The sequence below is a fragment of the Ammospiza nelsoni genome, chromosome 10 (assembly GCF_027579445.1).
Source record: "Ammospiza nelsoni isolate bAmmNel1 chromosome 10, bAmmNel1.pri, whole genome shotgun sequence".
Lineage (NCBI taxonomy): Eukaryota > Metazoa > Chordata > Aves > Passeriformes > Passerellidae > Ammospiza > Ammospiza nelsoni.
Window position 1 is genome coordinate 16,449,489 of NC_080642.1, and position 19,480 is coordinate 16,468,968.

Consider the following 19,480-nt stretch of genomic DNA (forward strand, 5'->3'; position numbering starts at 1 on the left):
CAGGGACTTAGGAGTTGGTCTCTCTATAATGCTTGATAAATTACATCTGCATAGCAGACAGGAGCCTAAATAACTTCAAGGGGTTTTGGCAATAACTAAGACAAATGAAGTATTTCACAGTGTTTTGTTGCTGTACAGTGTTCTCCATTTCAGTCAGGCACCTGGTGGTGTTGCTGGGCTCACCACAAAGCTCTTGACACAAAAATCTCAGCTTCCAACTAGATGAGAAACAAAAACTGCATCGCTTTAGTCAGGCATCTGACAGAGGAGAGGCAAAGAGAAGAAGAAAGTGATTCCTTTCCATTTTTTTAGCAAAGACCAGTTTTTCAGGAGCTCCTTTCCAAGTACAAGCTGTGCCAGTGGGCAGACACTGACAACAGCATATGCTGCACCTGCCCTACAGCAAAGGAGCCAGGGCAGATCTGCATTGCCCACCACCACCCACTCCTGGGAGACTGCAACCCTCCAGATTTCCTGATCAAATGCCACACATAACTCCTTTTAAACAAGCTAAGTCAGGGAAAACTTGTATCAGTCTATGTTTTGCTGGGGAAGCAGTCAGATCAATGCCATTGTCATCATCACCAGGTCTAAGAGGAAGTCTAAAGGAAGAAAGGTGGTTTTGGAATGCTTTGTTGATAATGGAATGGACCTGTGTTGGTTTTGATTTTTTTTGCTCTGTCCTCATTTACTCTTCTGAAATCTAACAGAATCTAGGAGGTGACAGCAACAAAGGTTTCCAGGAAAAAAATATATTCAGTGTAGTTCACTCAACTGCAATGGGCTCCTTAATATCTAATTTAAAAAGCCATACTTAAAAACCCCACTACTTTATCTTCCCACATAGATTTTTTTTTTCCATTGAAAGACAGAAGGAAGGATAAAGAAAAAGCTATGAGCTAAGCTTTTTCAACCTTCATCCATTTTTTTTAAATGCTCAAAACAGCATCTAAGAGGAGAAGCAACACAGGCAAGATGATGCAGGTGAAAGCAGCGATGCTCAGAGCCAGTGTCCCTTTAAGGAGCTGCCTGGGCTGGAGCAGTCACATGGGCACTGGTGTGTGTGGCTCTGCTCAGTAAGCCATGCAGCTCTTGGCTGCACCAGCCAAGTGTGTCATGTGAGCCAGGGGTTGCCATGGCGAGCACGAATGCGGCTCCCATCCGCTACAGTGCCGAGGCAGCGCAATTCAGATCAGCAATGCACAAATGTGATTTCCTAGGGGAAAAAAACCTGCACTTTGCTTTGCCTAACAGTTTGGATATAAAGATGAAACAATTAAAATTATCTCTGAAATTTATTTATGATAAACTGCTGAAAAACGTTTTAATTTCAGAACAATAGCTATGTAACAAACACTAGCAGTTCAAACTTTGATAGCAGCTGCATTTTGGCATAAACTGCAGTACATGAATTTCAGAATATTTTTCCATTTAAATACCAAGAATGTTGAATTTCTTCAGAAAAGAAGTGGAGATGGCTGTTCCAGTGAAATAAAAATCATGGCATATCAACTCTAAAATTCACTCTGCATTTCTTAATGTGGTAATCCACACGCAGGCTGACATTCAACGCAGGAAATTTCTGTGAAAGATGTTCCTGACACTGAGGTAGCGTTTTATCATCAGAGTCCTAACATCTGCTACCAAAATTAAGCAGCTTGCTAATACAGCAGGCTAATGAAGACCTGCATCATATGGGCTGCCATTGCTGACTTGGTGATGGAATGCAGCTGGAGCTACTTGCAACCCAAAGGCAAGTTTATTGAGGCATTCTGTTTCTGTGGGGGCAGCCATAGGACTGCCAGCTTGAGGTGAATTCCCGCAAGGCCCTTTCAGGAACCTCACTATAACACAAGGATCTAACATAAAGTGTTCAGAGACCTCTGGCATACCATGGCCTTGAGTGTTTAATACACATACAGGGGATATTCCTGTGTGCTACTGGTTTCAGAGAAAAGATATTCAAGTCTTGAAATAATCTGAGATAGAGACTCTACACAATAATTTATAAGGAGCCTAACCATAAAAAGTGAGTGCCCAAGCCACTGAGAAATTCTGTAAAAGCAGACAACCTCAAAGTAATTGAAATTTTTAATGAAAGTCAGCCCTTTGTCTCCATGTTTGTAGAAGTGCCTGAAAAGGGATAACTTGTATTGAAAAAGAATTCATTATCTCAGTATTTCCTTCCCACAAGAAGCCAAATAAAAATTCCATTTTATTTAAAGCCAGATAGACTCACCATACCCCTAACTCTGCCCATCACTTATAAGGGGCTGCTCTTAAGCCTTACAGCTCCATTCAGCCTGTAATTGCTACCAGCTCAGGGCACATGGAAATGCACAGCTCTTTCAGCACAGGAAGACCATGGTGTTGTCTTTGTTCTTTCCCCTCATTAGAAGATATTCTGTTGGGGCTTCATGGGTTAATTTCAGATTCTTCTCTTTTTTAACCTTATGCTTTTTACTGCACCCTTACAGATGTCGCTTGCAGCAGATACTATAGGGTTTTTTCCAATAGCAATAAAATCCATTGCAAATCACTTGCTGATTTAAAGAAATCAGACTACTAAAGCACAAAGTGATGCTCCAGGATTTCCTCTCCATTAGAGTGAAGAGCATTTAGCATCAATTGCTATTATTTTTAATCGGATGTCCAAAAAACTGAAGATCTACATCACTCCTGATCCAATCAAGATGCTGCTCCCAAAATAAAATTACATAACAGATTACATGAATTTTTACTGAATCTACCTTGAATCTCTCTGCCTACAGCAGATGAATATAAAAATCTAACTACTAAAATACTGGATGTAGTCTCAGGATGAAAATAATTGATTTTGTTGTGCTACTGAGTTTTCTTAATGACAAAATTGTTAATATCTCACTCAAATTCATCTCATCACCAAAAATTACGAAAATGAGATCACCAGTCAGACTCCTACTAATGTGCTTTTGGTGTTAGCAGACTGTTCTTAATTAGCCTCTCTTGGTTTACTTATTGTGGATGCCTGCAGGATTGTCTCACATCAGAGTCACAAAACTGAGCATAAGATAACTAACTTCTCACACTCCTCAATATCTCTCCTTCAGCCCTGAGCATTCTGTAAACAGCAGGAATTTGCTACCCTATAGCTGCACACAGAGAAGCAAAACAAACTTTGTGTTTAATTATAGAAGATTATTCTCTAGATGGGCTACATTTTTAAACAATCCCTTTTTGCAGTAGTAAAGGCCTCAGCAGTTTCCTTTTGTCTTTAAAGATTCAATTAAAAGTATGTTTCCGAAATTAAATTACAGCATGAAATTAGCTAAGGGTATGAAATACGGCATTTGCCCTGGCATTCAGGGGAAGGCTGTTCAAAGCAATTCACTTAATGGCTCCAACATGTGATCTCAACTTAATAACTAAAGTGCCCTCAGCTCACAGAGGATCTACTGGTGAGATGCACCCTGTATAATCCACCAAAAAGAGAAATGGATTAAACCCAGGTAAAGCTTATTAATTTATGGAAAACCCTGCAGTTACTCTCATTTTTGATCTTTTAAAATGTTACTATTTTGTCAAGAAACGCACTTGTTGGCAGGAATATTTCTGTGGGTTGTAGCTGGCTTTGGCCTTCTCAATCCTGACACATTCCAGAAACATCTGCTGGAGTCCATTGGAAGCATTTGCTCCTCTGCAGCTTTCAGAGAGAAGTGCTGGATGTAATTCATCACAACCACTGGGGACACACTGCAGTTTATTCTGCATTCCACTAATATAAGGAAGGAAATGAGCAGTCCCCTAACTCCTCAGGTTCCCCTTTAGTCACCTGTTGGGTGCAATTTCAGCTCATGCTGTGAGCTGTCTTTGCTCTGCATGCACTGGGTAGTGTTTCAGAGCAATTTCCATTTGGGGTCCTTGGGTACTGTGCAATAAAAAGGGAAATGAAAACAAATTCCACTGACACTCAGCTTCTGTGGGACCACAGCAGCTCTCTCTGCTCATTTCCAGGCTCCTGGCAGCTCACAGGGGGCTGCAGCACCTGCCCCAGCCCAGCAGGGCTCTACTCTTCCTGAAGGGAGCCCTGAGCTCAGGACACACCACACAAAAGCCTTTTTTAGTCGGTTGGTGTCATGGGGGACTTTTTGTATTGAGGGCTTTGTGCATTTATTTGCTTTTATATATATTTTTAACTGACTTTACTTATGATTGCAACTTAAATTAGGGTAGAAAGCCAGAAGGAAAAATAAAAGCATTCTCAAATTAACTATAAAACTCACAGCTAATAATGTCTCTGCAATCCATTTCTTCTCTAATCTCTTCTTGCTCCTATTTTAATCCAATCACACGAAACTCTAATAAGGGCACATACATATTCCTCCTTTCATATAAATTTTAGCCACTGATACAGCATAACTGGACAACAAGATGCCCTTCATCTGATGCTTCTGTTACATTCTCTTTTTCCAGGGACACACCCAAGAACAGACTCTCTACTTCTGGCTAAGGAAATAAACATCCCAATTAAATAATCAAGTATCATGCATATTTCCCTCTGAAAGCATAGAAATAAATAAATAAATAAAAGTCTGCATAGCCTGTCAGGAGGGTGCTGAGGAGAACATGCAAAGGGCACAGATGCCTGCCAGCTGGATGGGGCTTAAAGCAATCTTTATTAATATTAAATCCAGCCAAATACAGCTGTGATTCACAGCCCTGAAAAGAGCAATGAACTGAGCTATTTTGCTCAAAGGAAACATTTGTTTTTCTTCAACTTTATGAACAGTTATTGTTTAATGATGGATTTTCCTGAAGATGCAGAAAGATTCACTTTTACTCCTCTAATGCTGGCACAAGGCATCAGCTCTGCTGGGTTCTCAGACTGGGGGTGTGTGTTCCCCGTGTCTATGAACATAGCTAGCTGCAATTTTGCTACAATGGGCTGTAAGATTTCTTTTTACATGTTTTTTGTTCAAGTATCTGTCCTCCAGGTTGCAACATGCGCTCTAAATTTGGGTCACAGGCAATTACAAACTTTGTCAGGGGTTAATGAACTTCAACATGGAGCACTTTTTGTAACTAGAAAACTTGAGACAGATCTATGCTTTTTGTTTGCATGTCAATTGTGCTGTATTACTGAATGTATTCCTCCATTAATGAAGTCCATCCTGAAACAGTTAGAAAAAATTCATCCGAGCATGCTTGAAAACAGTCTTCCTTATTTTTTATCCAGTCTTCATAACAACAGTTTAAAATTCTGCTTCACTCTGCAATTTTGTAACCTACTTGAAGATATTTTCCAAACAAATGCAAACCTTTGATTCCATATAATGGCACCACCAAAACTCTACAGGATCATGCAAAATATGTCTATTTCTACAGCTCTACATGCATCTCTCCTGCTGAGAGGCCTTTTGGGTTAGCGGAAATGCAGGATAATTTTAACTACATCCTGTAGTTGATGAGTAATCAAAAGATAGTGAGAGAAGAGACTGGAAATAGAAGTGGGAACAAATGGCTACAAGCTGTCCATTAATATCCACAGAGTCCCAGGCTCTCAGCAGCAGTGAGCCAAGGGCTGTGTCCAGCAGTACAGCACACCTCCCGGGTGACTCAGCCTGATGGGAGCACACACCCAGGTGGGCTCAGAGCCAGGCCAGGTGCTCAGGCAGCCCTGTGAGTACCAACAGCTTCCAGACACTTCCACTGGGTTTTAACAAGAATAGGGGACTGGAATCCCTTTAGAAGCCTTCCAGGCTCTCTATGACCCCACACTCCTAACGTGCTTTTTAAACAGAGCAGATGAATCCTGAGAGAAAAAAAATGCACCCACCATAGTGGATCAGTTTGAGCAATTAGTGGAACAGTGAAGGGAAGGAGACCATGTAAACTTCCTGAGAAGTAAAAGTTGTAGGAAGAAGCCCTAAAAGGGAAGAGTTTGTGAAAATAACATCAAGATTTAGATAGGAAACTGATAATGATTTCTGCTTTATTTCCTTGGTCTTTTGGATTGTGAGGCTGGATATCAGCCTCTATGGTAAATTTTAAATGGCATTAATCACATGACTGTTCTAAAATAAAACTTCTCAGAATAACAGCAATATAAAATAGTTTGCATTGTGTCTGTTGTTTATTTTGTGTGGCAATAACACAGGCAGCCATATGGATATGAGCATTTGGAAGGGAGGATTTGTTGGCTAGATCATCACATCTGTTTACTTATAAAAGCAACAAAAATACATTTGGAGGTCACTCACTTCACAACCATTTTTCTTACTCTTCATGAAAAAAAAACTATTAATGTTACCCTTTCTACATTGAACCAATTACAAAAGATACCCCAGGATATTTTCACAAGAAAAAGGTTTTAAAATCATAGAAAAATTAGTCTCTATCACACCTCATCAGCCATTTCCACCATAAAAGTGGTATCAGAGCAATAACTTAATCTAGGATGAAATGAGCATGCAACATGTCCAGGAGGAAGATAAAACAACAGTGCCCCAGTTAAGCTTCCTCATAGCACAAACCTTTTGATCAAAGGAGCACGTACCACTGACCTCATCTCCAGAAATTACATTCACCAAGTGAACTCAGATTTGAATTTAAAACAAAAACAAATAGAAAAGCCTCAAAACAAACAAACCCAAACAAACAAAAAACGCAAAAAAAAACCCCTCCACAATTTACATCAACACAATGAGACAAAAACAATGGGTTAACAAGTTTGTAATGTATAATATCTCAACAATTTGTTTACAGGTATTTCAGCTGAGGCTCTCACCATGACCCATAATATTTAATGCACTTCCTTCATCATTTTTTTGAGGTCAGGCTATAAGCATACTGTAATCTAGCAAGCATAATTATTCCTGCAAATTTAGAAAGGCGCAGTTTACTACCCAGAATTTCAACTACAGACAGATGTTCAGAAAAAAAGAAAATACTTTCACCTAAAGTATTGTTCTGATTTCAAGACAAAATAATAAAAATTAATTCCATAATGAAATTATTTTCGGTTATTTTTTATTCTGGTAAAAATACTTTGGTAAAAGCTCTTCAGCATGTCCATATAGTTTAAGATTACACACATTTTCTCAGCTGAACAGAGCTTTTGGCAGTGAATAATCCCATGCATCTTTTTATATTTTCTTGCTGTCACCCACACTTGATAACACAACTTTTAGCTAAAGGACACATAATTTACATCTTGTTCACAAGGGAAACTAAGGATAGGAATGACAGAAAACTACAGAAAGACAATACCTGAATTCAATTACTTCCATGATCATTTCAAAGCAGAAAAAAAGCAAGAGAAAAATATGATCTTACTTTTGCTGATGGGTCAGTCTTCAGTACTCGGTTTCCCAAAGAAAGGAGAGGTTATGTTGACAGCTGTTCATTACAATTCCTTCTTTACTACAAGAGCTTAACTCTGCCACTGGCTGGCTGGCCCATTTCTGCTAGCTTTAGCACACAACAGTGCCCCTAAAAGCTCCTCCTCTTGACAGCATCTGTCTGGATACAAGCACAAGCAAGGCTTTCCATAGAGCCATTTAGGTCCTGGGAACAAGCTACAAGTAAGGGAAACCATTAGAAGTAAATATTTTGATGACTAAGTCCAGGATTTGGCAGGCAGAAATTCATGCCCACTGTTACCACCAGCTTTATAGTAGAGAAGTCACATCTTCACAGTGTTACAAGTGAAAATTACTTCCCTGACAATAACTTGAATGATGCACAAAAAATAGAAGCCAGACCTTTGAAAGCATGCACTCTGATTTATTCAACATGTCCGAGCCTTCAGAGAAGGAGGGTTCATTATTTGTTTCTTACCAAGCTTTTGTATTTGTGCAAGTAAAAAGCGGAAACATTGGTGAAGTATCCACACAAAACATTATTAACGTATCTAAATATGTGCATGTCAGTTATGGATGAGTCAGAAAGCAATTGATAATTCCAACAGATGCCCTGTATAAACTCCAAATACTCACCTTTTTTCTGGCATCCATGATAGCTGAGGCAAATCTACCTTCTGTTGCCAGAAATGCTGCCTGCAGCTGATACTGTATCATGTCAAATGTATGTCCCGTGCCAGTGAAAATGATACTGCTCCATAACTTTATTTGCAATTTATAGGCTCTGTGGGCAATATGCCAGTACCTTCTCTTAATCTGGACACAGCTCCCTGAATAGACAATGATCATGTAATTAGACCAGATGAATAAAAGATGGAAGAAAAATCATCTATATGTTAGGTCCTATATACCTACATATTTATTGTGCCTTACTCTCAGCTACTAATCAGCACATTAACCTTGTTTTCTCCGCATGAGCGCTAAGAACCATACTAAAATTAGGTCAGAAATTCAGATCAGATCAGCTGACTCAGCCCAGCAAGATTAAACAAAGACTAGTTGCTGTTATTTTTCCCAATCCAATACGCTGTGTTTATCCTGCAATGTACAATGGATCCATACATTTTTCCCCACAATTAACCTATCAGAGCCAGACACCATGAGACAGCAATCACACTGAAGGTACATCAGTACTACTGAAGAAACACAGCCCAATGTGTCCTTTGGGAAGCAAAGTGTACAACCAAGCAATTTTTTTAAGGTCATTTTTCAGTTCTTGTTTCAAACTGCTCAGACTAATGCACTTCAATGAACTTTAGTCATTCAGCATAGTTATGAGATGATTTAGGTAAATAACAGCTGCTTCTAAATAGTGTTGTGTGTGAATACCATCACTTTATTAGACAAAGTATTACTCATTATTATCTTGTTAATATACACAAACAGCCTTCTTCTAATAGAGGCCATCTGAACACTAAAATTGAATAGCTTCTAAATAATTCAATAATTGGACAAGCAGGTAATTCTCTGCAGGTGCCAAAGGCTTCTGGCTGCTTTATTTTGATTCTCACATGCAAAAGAAGAGTATTTGTGGGAAGCCCCTCTCCTTCCCAAAAATCTACCTGCAGTTAATCACAGGGGATGGCTCCCTTGTTGCTAAGGAGATTGTTCTCAGCTACTGGGAGTCTCCAGACTGGTAGCAGTTACCACTGCACATGTGCACCACTTGCTATCTAGGCCACGCTCTCAGGAATTAGGGATAATATAAATACCCACCAAGACAAGAAAAAGACATAAAGAATATAGTACAGAACAAAGAAGAAATCAGTGATCCTACTTTCCCTTTCCTGACTGCTGCATTTCAATAGACAACACGGTCTTGGATGAATCCCTGGAGGTTACTAGAGGGAGCCAACTCAATTGCAATCAGCCTAAGTGACTTCAGACCTGAAGGGACAATACCTGATTTGACTAAAGGAACCATGGTTTGCCATTGCTTTTAGTTTTTCCAACCAAAGGTTGATCTCAAGTATCTTTTTCTACTTCTCCAAGTTTACAAGGAAGAAAGAAAAAAGACTTAAAGAAAGTGCTTTTCTAGATTTCCTGAGGTGTTTTCCTACATTGTTTCCTCAAGCAGACCTTATTCCCCCCTTCAGCATTATTGAGATAATGCCCCCGTGGAGATGACCATGACACAGAGCCTCATCACACAATTTCAGAAAGCTTTAAGAATTCTCCCATACACAGTAACACCATACCTCATCAGAAGGCTTCAGGCTTCTGCCCACACAGAGTAACATCAGGCCACTTCAGAAGGCTGCAAGTAACTGCCCTTCTCATTCTTTAGCCCAGCCTTTTATCCCCTGCTGTTGATGCATTGCACCTGTGCGCTCCTCACTGTTAATGCACTGCCCCTGTGTGCCCCTCATGGTTCATGCATTGCACCTGTGTGCCCTCTGCTCCCTTTGGTGGTTGCTCAGTGCCCCTGGGCACTCCCTGGCTCATTGCTGTCAGTGCTGCTCACCTGCTGCTCACAGCTGCACCCACTGGGGATGAGGCTCAGTCCAGCGCCATCCCAATCACCACAAACTGAGTGCCTACAGGGAGGGATCAGAGGGGATCACTGCAAACAGTTTCCCACAGAAGAGCACTGTACTGAGGAAATATTATCTCCAAACCACATACAAATGCATGCTGTTCCTCTAATAAGCCCACTCTGTTGGTAGGTCCTCTACCTCCTGTCTTCTGGCTCTGTGACTGAGGATAAATATTCTGTTCTCATTGATCTCAGTTGAGTGTGGGCAAGAATTTGATGGTTTGGTTCAGCCCTAAATCATCTGTACTTCTCCAGAGCTCTTCATCAAATTGCTTTGCCAGGGTCAATGAAAAAAACCACACAAACCAGCCACATTGTAGGAAATACTGTCACTACTATTCAAATGATGTAGAGAAGCTCAGCTAGAGGACTATAAAGAAACAGGTTGGTCCACATGTTACTCTCTCATGTCCCAAGAAACCTATTCATAACAAAATCTGTTCTGGTACTTAGTAACCTTTATGGTCACACGTATAAAAGTACATGGAAGCAGATTAGCCAGAGTACAGCCTAATTGGCTGTATTCACCTTAATTTCACATTATTCTTATAACTCCAATGAAATTACTGACAATCCAAATAGTTCCACTTCCTGGAACATAAAGTAGCCATATTTTTGCTTTAAATTCCTTCATCTATCTCCTCTCTCAAACTGTGTGTGCTGGTCTTTTCCTTTTAATGTTCCATCAAAATTATCAGACTACCGAGGCGTTGCTCAAGCATTCACAGCACAGCATGTCTGTTATACCTGGGTGTACAGTACCCAAGACATAGCATAAAATTTAATCACTTAAACTGAAATACAGAAGATTCATGCTGGGGGAAAAAATTCAAAGGACCTCCTATGATTTTATGCTCAAGCCATCCATTCACATATAAATGTTAAGGATTTGGATGGAGGATTTACTGCTATTACAGAATTTTACCTTCACCTCTATTAAAACAATTTTTTGTACTGGCAAATGTGTATGCAATAAATATTTATATCTATTCCATTCAACCTAATTTCCTCTCCAAGAGGCTACAGAGATTTCATTGATATCCGTTGGCACAAGTGGCCAGGTCATGCAAGTGCTCCTCTCATTAACTGTCAATTAAAATCAATGGAATTGTTCAAGAAGAGCTGTTATAGGGTTCTGCCCATCAGGGGCTTGATCCATTTTCCTGTAAGTGATTGCAATATTGTTACTGACTTCAGAGATCACAGAATTGAAAGGGAAATGTAAATAATAGACAGTTTTTTGAAAGAAACCTCAGACACCAATTAGAAGGCTTTGAAAATTTACCAGATTTAAAACATCAGCTCAAGAAGAGTCTATTTTGACCTGTGAGACTGCCCCTGTCTTGCTCACACACAAATACATTTTTGCACAAATTATAAACTGTTCATCTAAAAGCACTAAGAGGATGACAACCCATTTGTCACTAGATCTACATCTATTTCAAGCTCCCAAAATTTTTGTTAGAAATCACACCTGCTCAAGACGCCACACATGCTGCTCAAGCTATGTCTACACAATGTAAATCACATGTGTTAGAGGCCTGACAGAGGCCAATGGTCTGTACTGCTTTTGCCAGCAAGCTTCTTTAAAATCAACTGCTCTACACTTATTTACCATATCTGAATCTCTTGTTTTTCATTACTCTGCCAGACCACTCATCTTTTTATCAAAATATTTACCGTTTTATTGCTTCTTCTTGTTTTCGGCGTTTTTCACTCTTTTCTTTCAAGTAAGCCAGGTTTGTTTCATTCCTCATGCGATCATTCTCTCGAGCAATGTCTGATGCATTCTGTATAACCAAGCCATCATAGGCCTTCATCCCCATATCTTCAATATACTGGAGAAAAGCGCCCAAAGTGACCTCCTCCTGATTAGAACTCATCATCTTGCAGGAGATAATGAACAAAGGAAAGCAACGTTTCCTGCAGGTTGAAAAACACATAATACCTTAATCAGTAGGAAAATAGCTTATGGTTTATGACAGCAAGATCATGTCAGTTGTAATTAACATCTCCATAAGAGACAATTTTTCAGACTTTCCCATTTAAAGGGTAATAAACAAAGCAATTCAGAGGACACAACAACATTACTTGAGACAAGAGGAGACAAAACCAAGAATCTCTTCTTTCAGGCGATGAAGATCAAAAAAATTACACTGTTTAAATCCCAAAAACATTTCCTTCCACCCCTTCCCATTTCCTAGTACCCAACAGTTGCATAAACACTGCCATCCTGAATCTCCGTTTGAATTGAACTGAGAAGGTTCCATCACAGGACAAGAGGTCCTCTTTTACAGTTTAGATAAGGCTGCAACAGAGCAGATTACCAGAAAATAAAATCCTATTCTGACTACCAGAAAAAGTTCCTAATATCTGCAGGATATTCTAAAGTTCAGGTGAAAAGCATTCTTCCATTTTTTGAAACAAATGTTAAAAGCATTCTTCAGGCTCAAAATTTAGAAAGAAATATTGTGAAATATTTTCCTGTATTTCTTATTAATGTAACATGAACCCATGAGCCGTGGTCATTTGTTGCCCAACATCTTGAAGCTCTAAGAATGGACATGAATGTCCAGCTGAGCTGGGACCTTCAGAACAGACCCAGAATCTGTATTCCAGAGGTATGACAGCCACTGGGGTGTAGCATCCCCAGCTAAACACCTTGGAGCAGAAATACTTTAGACCCTTGGGTCATTCCTGGGTCTGTGGCAGGCAGCCTAAAAACTCTTCAGAAAGGCCCCAAAGGTTTTCCATTCATCAACAGAACTCCTGGGAGTTGCAAGAGCTCTAGTGTATAGACTAGTAAATACTACAGGAGACTAAAGGCAAGGTAAAATTTCAAGAGACAGACTATCTCTAAAGTCTGTGCTAGATAGGACTGGATAAAACTTATTAAACTAGTAAAATAGAAGTTAAAAAAATAGGACTGTTCCATCTTATTTTAAATACTGATTATTGTAAGGTCCAGAAGCATTACAAGCTTGAGTGGCATTACCTGCACACAGCCCCTTGAGAAGCCCTCATCCCCCAGGCAGGGATTTGGTGCAGGAGTCTCTGAGTGCCTTGCTGGCAGAGCTGGCAGCTGAACTCAGCTCTCTAAGGCACCTTTGCTTATTCACTGCTACAGCATTCCTCCCTTCCCTGAAGAAGGATGGCGTGGCTTCTCGGAATCAGCCTCAGAACATGCCAACACTACAGCTAGAAAGGATCTTATTGAATAGGCAATAAGAATCCTGTCTGCACACAGATTTTAGGGGCAGGGTTCCTGTGGAATCAGTGACAAAAATCTTTCCCTTATTTCTTAGTACAAGGTTATATTTCTAATAATCATTAGATAACCGGAGAAGTAAAATTCTGATCTAGGCTGGCACTGGTTAAAAAAAAATATTAAACAATGTTAAGGATTCTATAAATCCACTTGGGGCCTTCAGATCTGGGCTCTGACTCTGAAAATACAAGGGATGAAAAGAGTAGAGAAATATATTTCTGCCCTTGAATGTTTTCCCCCTGTTTTGATCGGGGGGAACTTTTGAAGTGACAATGGCAAGAACAAGCAGCTAGTTTCAGGCACTAAATACTTTAAAAGCACACTGATATTCTCCCTTTTTTCTATCGTGCCTGCATATCAAAGTTATTTCTGTACAATGGTAACACAACTTTTAAAATCATAAAGACTCAGAGGATGCAAAGGGTCTTCTCCTATTACCTCTCCTGCCTTCCAAGAACAACCTTTTCTATCAACTAAGCCTGAACATGAAAATAAGGCTGATGTTGAGGGTCACTGAAGTGATCTTTAAGCATTTTCAAGCATGGATATAAGCATCTCCTACAAATCCCTGCAGGGTAAATGCAGTGAAGGAGGTCTTAGTGCAGCCCAATGTGCCTGCATGCCATTTCACACAGCTCTGACACCGGAGCTGGCTGGAACTCTGCTGGGCTGGAATATGCATTCAGCCATTCTATATGTTCACCATAAGTAGCACACTGTCTGCACAGGAGGATGTTGGAAGGCTGGCAGTGAGCTGAATAGACTCCATGAATGTTATGATTCTTCAGCAGACATAATTTCAGACTAATTCCTAACCCTGGTGATCAAGAAAAGTAAGGCCAGATATCAAAGCCCCTTCCTGAGTCTCTCTCTACAGCATGAAGGCCACAAGATTAAAAGCAATGCTAACAGCACAGACAGCTCTAACTCTCCTTTCTCTAAACTCCTCAAATGAGATCTGCTTTTTGATGGTTAAAATATGGGTTGTTTCCCCAGTAGATAGTTATTTTATTGTGTATTTCATTTTTGACTTCTAGTAAAACCTTTTTTCAGTATATGTTGAATTAAATTCAAATAAACCTGCACAACAGAGAAATCTCACCCTAGTGACCTGAATGCCAGTATTGTCATTAATTTCTGCAGTGACCATGCTTTATTTCTGAAATATAATAGGAAATTTTATACTGAAGATAACTTTAATAGGGTCTCAATAAATGCAGTTCTCATCCATTTTTCCCCAAGACACATGATATGCTTTACATTGCCTTTTGTGACTATACTGCATTTCTTCCCCTCATATTTTCCTTTATTTTTAGAGGTCAGAAATGAACTGAGAATTAAGGATTTGCTGAATGTCCTTGTGTTATGATGTTTATTTTTTGAACAGGAGGATGAGGTCAGTCCAGTTGCAAAAGAATTAAATAAAAAACCCTTTTTCTGCTTCATGAACTGAGGAGAGAACTTTATATTCTGGTTTGCTAGAGATTTTTTTTATTACTAAACATGCAAAAATTTACTATTTACTAAATAGATCAAGATCTCTTCTTTGTCTTGGCAGGGGCCCAATCTCACAGCAGTACTGAGCAACTGAACTCCTCCTGTGACTGTTGATCCTCGTGTGCTTGTGACAGCAAATTCAGTTTGGGGTACTCCTGGGGATAGCAGGGGACACACTGATATTTCAGAACCTTGAACCTGCTCTTATGGCACTAACTCTAAAAAGCTTCTGTGCAAGCAGCAAGCATCTTCTGATTCAAACACCTTGTACCTCCTGTATATATGGTATTTTACAGTCTCACTATGTGTACTAATAGTGAACAGTTGTGCATGCTACACTTAAGCAGGGATTAAAAATGCAAACAGCAGGAGCAAAAAGCTTAATTAATTACTGTAAACATTTTTATAGTCTTAGTATTCCTTGGGCAGCACGCCAGGACCAATTTTACTTACAGGTATTAATGCCACTTCAGAAAATATGTTACCTTGATAAAAGTGTTCAGTAGCTACAACAGGCTGCAATCAACACATACGGCCCCTGGAGTCCCATGCAGTGCCTGCCTGTCCCCTCCTTGGAAAATGGCTGGACAGCACTGATCAGCTTTTGAGCAAAGGTTCTGATAAACAGTAAACTCAGGCAGTGAGCAATTCCTAACCATTTGCCAGGGCAGACAGAGGCACAAGCAAGGGTTCTATTTGAGTACATTCATATTTTATTAGAACTGTGCAATGAAAATGGCTAAATAAGTCATGTAAGCTGAGGCCCCATAGTCCTGGTATCCCTGACATGAACACTGTAGTCAGGGACATTGTTAGCCAGTAACAAGGACTATATGCAGTCACCTATATATTTGTAATCAAAGCTGATTTCAATGCATTTTATTTTCTGAAATCAAGCAGTCTTGGAAAATTCTAACTGACAGTTGTGGCACTTGAGAAATTCTTTAGACACTCCTTTCTTTTCCCCATCTCATTGTGAAGGAACAAAAGGAGACAACAGGGCAGAGGAAAAGCCTTGGAGTTCAGCTATTGAAGCTAACATACTGAGAGGTCAACAAAAATTGTTTGGAGGAACTTGATTCTGACTGTTCACTGAGCATCTTTGAAAATCCATCTGAGCACAAGGACACAAAGAAGGAGTTCTCCATCAGGTACACTTTGCTCCTTAAAGACTAGCACTATGTGAAACCTCACTGAGAAAAAGCCACAATCACACCCATCTTGCTCACTGACACCTGCCCCTTCAGGTATGCCCAGACCAGAGCTCGCACTGGCACAGCTCGTACATTCAGCTGTCAGTATGGGAGGAGTAAAGCAAGAAAGTTTTTTTTTTTTCTTTTCCTGCCAATGCATCTGGTTTACTGGGAAGGGCAAGCAGTCCCCTTCCTGGTTTGCCTAAAAATATTTGCATAACTAAATTCAAGATCATTGTATTGATTCAGGTACAATTTCTGTGAGAGCAGAGTGCATTGTGTTTCACAGGACATTTGCATACCTTACTTCTAATCTAACCCTTTGCTCTGATGCCTCACACACAGCATTTTGGATCAAACCACCTCCTTTTCACATGATCAGTGTGCAAAAATAATGATTTCAGAATATGAGTAATCAGCTGAATATCACAGTATCCAAGCAGTGCTACATATGAAGATTCTGACATGCCATTCTCTCTTATTCACATCAGGATCCCCAAAATATCGTTGCTTTTCAGTTTGCTTGACAGCCATAAGCTGCAGCTGTGCTGCATTGAAAATTGGCAATGCTGACATTAAACTGAAGGAGCTTTTTAAAGTAATGACAAAGGCACTGATTGCCTTCTTCCAAACCAGAGAGATTTTTTAAAAAAAAATTTAGCATAGAAGAAGAGACCATGGAAAAACAAGTGTGGGCTTGCCCAAAGTCCTGAGTCCAATCTCAAATGTATAAAGGCCTACTACACACCTCTCCAGTACTGCCTGATTCCCTCCCAAACACTGCCTCCTCTCTTTGAAAGAACATCTGCTTTCTCATTACCTTTTAACTCCCTCCACTAAATTCATTACATCAGAAGGATTCTGCACAAACAGGGATAACCAGCCTTTCAACCCTCGAGTCTGAGCTGTTGTATTCTAGCTTCTTGCAAGAATAAAAGCAGACAGGCCAGCCGTATCCAGTTTTTACAAACTGCTGACCACAGCAGCACTAATAAGGACCTAATGGTATTGGGTGTAAAAAAAAATACTTTCAGTGAATCAAGAAAAAATTAATGAGAGAAAAATATACAAGAGACTACTTTGCAGAACTCTGTCTCCTATTATAACTGTGCTTTATATCAAGTGATATTTTAAATACCCAAACAAGTGAATGTGATGAGACAAGTTGCTAAGAAATGCATTTTAGAGATGTATTCCCTGCTCATTCTTAACAATAAAATGACATTTCTGTTTTCACATACAGTGATGCCAGAAACTATAATGTCAAAGAGGAAGACGTTCTGAAATAGGTTGCAACTTTCCTACTACATATCATTTGACAACTACATATGCAGCTATTTAAAGAAAAACAATCAAGGAATCACTACTGTCATTTGAAAGTAAAAAATACACTTCGTATTCTGGCTAGGATTGCAGATTATATACCTGGTGCTCATTGTATTGCACAGCATGAGCTCTAGCACCTGGGTGAAATCACTACAGCTAAGTGGTGCTGAGCCCTTCACTTAAAGAGGTTAAAAGTGTCTCCTTCAGTAGACTGAAATTGCTACTGCATGGGTTTAAAGGAATAGTCAATTTCTGCAGATGTCCTACCCTTCATAGGGGAAAGCTGTGTTCCCCATAGTTTTAAGAACTAAAAAAATTAGCCTGGGCCTTGAACTTTGGCCCTCTTTCAGGTGCCTTCTGAAAAGGAAAAAGGTCTTTGTTAACAATGACTCCTCTATGACTCCAGGATGTATAAGCTGTTGTTTACTTTGCAATAAAGCACTTCTATCACTTTTATTCCCAGAGGAAAATAAGGCTTCCTCCTAAACATGTGGATGCTGGACAATTGCAAACCAAACCTAGATTCCGAATGGCCAGCACTAAAGTGCAATTATGACTTTTTATCATCCCATTTTTATGCAGACTACTTATAAATTACAACAAGAAATAAAACCACACAATAAGCAGACATATACACACATTGTCTATGCAAATAGGAGTGTATTTGGACTCAGAAGAAATCATGAGCTTGTTGCTGGACTTATTTTTTTCCTCCTCTTTAAGAAAATGAAATGGAGATTTCACTACCAGCAGCATCATGTTAAGATGCTGTAAAATATTAATGTTGCAGTGGGTCTGATAAGTGACTATCATAGATGTTAGAAATTATTTCAATTAATTCATCAGAAAATACAAAAAGAATGGTTTTAATTATTTAACAGTGCTTTTTACAAAAAAAAAAAAAAATCAGCTGCACAATGTCTTTATTGCAAGCACAATCAACATGTGAAGTACACAAAACCAGTCAAATAGACTTCAGCTTTTAGTTTAGCAATGGCTTGATTAATAACTTCTAAAAATACATGCAACCTCATCACTATGCATTCTGACAACTCATTATTTCATTTTGTAATGTTATTTTTTTTCATTCTAATTAGCACCATATTTTATTAGCATGCTCATATGATGTATTAAAACAAGTACGTACCAAAATTCAAGTCCACGGGGACCACTAAGTGCAATAATCAAAGGTGACTTTTGCCTGTAAAAGCCCTTTCCTGTGGTTATCTCAGTGCAGTCGGAAGGGATATTTCAGCACCATAAGAAACAGATTTTCAGTTAGGCTCAGTTTTTTCTTCAGTTAAAGTGCATTAAATCTTGTTGGCAGAATTGCCCAGATTGTAGAACTCGACATTACTGTAAGTCAATGTGTTATGTTACAGATCTTCTTAACATACGATTAAAATGGCATGGAAAGTTTGGCTTTAAAAATGAAGTGGAAAGAAAAGACAGGTGCTTGCTTCTTCAAATCCACATTCAGAGAGGAGAGGGTACGGATAATGGGAGGGTATAAACAACACCCTGCGTTGAGGTCCAGCAGAGAAGAAACTGGATGATTTTTACCCACTTTACAACACAGACGATTACAGCACCCTCATATGTACTAACACAGAGATTTCTAAGGTGCCTCATTTGAATATGTTCTGTGGAGACAAAAAGAAAGGAATATAAGGAACAGCAAATATCCTATCCAAATGGCTTCTTGCAGCAGGAAAGATGCTTGCTCGCTCATTGCCACTTACAGAAGGTCTGAAACAGTCTGGCTCGTGGCATCGTCTCTGTCTCTCCCCCGTGACTACAGGCAGGCTTGCTCTCTCCAGCTGCCCGGGTCCGTGGATGCTGCTGCTGATTAATCAGGGATTCTCAAACAAAGAGCAAGCCTACCTTCGGGTGCCAGCAGGACTGTGGGGCTCCTCTCCCGCTGCAATCCGGCTGCAACCAGCATCCTAGCACCTCGGACAGCTCCGCCGCGCCGGGCCCATGGACACGCGGCACGCCGGAGCTGGGGCGCGCCGGAGCCGGCGCGGCAGCCGCGTCGCTCCCGCCGCCGAGGCTCGGGCGCCGGCACAGCCTCCTAGCTAGGCAACAGTCTCGCCCTTATCGCCACTGCACTGAAGTCTGATTAGCAAATAATCCAGTGGGGGGGAGAGGGGAGGAATCTGCATGAGCAGCACTGTACATCACATGGAGTCTATAGGTAGGAAAGAATATGAAACAACGCCCTTTCCCCCTCCTTCTCCCTTCCCCCAAAAAAAAAGAG

General features: G+C 40.0%; 1 protein-coding gene and 1 long non-coding RNA gene across 4 annotated transcripts in view; both read right to left on the reverse strand.

The window, feature by feature from the left end:
• Positions 1–9,656, reverse strand: part of LOC132077729 (uncharacterized) — a 47,846-nt gene extending 38,190 nt beyond the window's left edge. For 2 of the 3 annotated variants that reach the window (XR_009419106.1, XR_009419105.1), the window contains exons 1-3: positions 9,599–9,656; positions 7,977–8,170; positions 7,315–7,556 (exon numbers count right to left, since the gene is read on the reverse strand). This is a non-coding gene — a long non-coding RNA (uncharacterized LOC132077729). Of the gene's footprint in view, positions 1–6,242; positions 6,855–7,314; positions 7,557–7,976; positions 8,171–9,598 lie in introns of those variants that run through there. The other variant, XR_009419107.1, reaches the window with a different exon arrangement.
• NYAP2 (neuronal tyrosine-phosphorylated phosphoinositide-3-kinase adaptor 2) overlaps positions 1–19,060 on the reverse strand; it is a 135,861-nt gene extending 116,801 nt beyond the window's left edge. The window contains exons 1-3 of the mRNA XM_059479577.1: positions 18,963–19,060; positions 18,368–18,863; positions 11,617–11,859 (exon numbers count right to left, since the gene is read on the reverse strand). Of these exons, the coding sequence (XP_059335560.1) occupies positions 11,617–11,822 (206 nt within the window). The 5' untranslated portion in view covers positions 11,823–11,859; positions 18,368–18,863; positions 18,963–19,060. The remainder of the gene's footprint in view (positions 1–11,616; positions 11,860–18,367; positions 18,864–18,962) is intronic.
• Between the last annotated feature and the right edge of the window lie 420 nt (positions 19,061–19,480).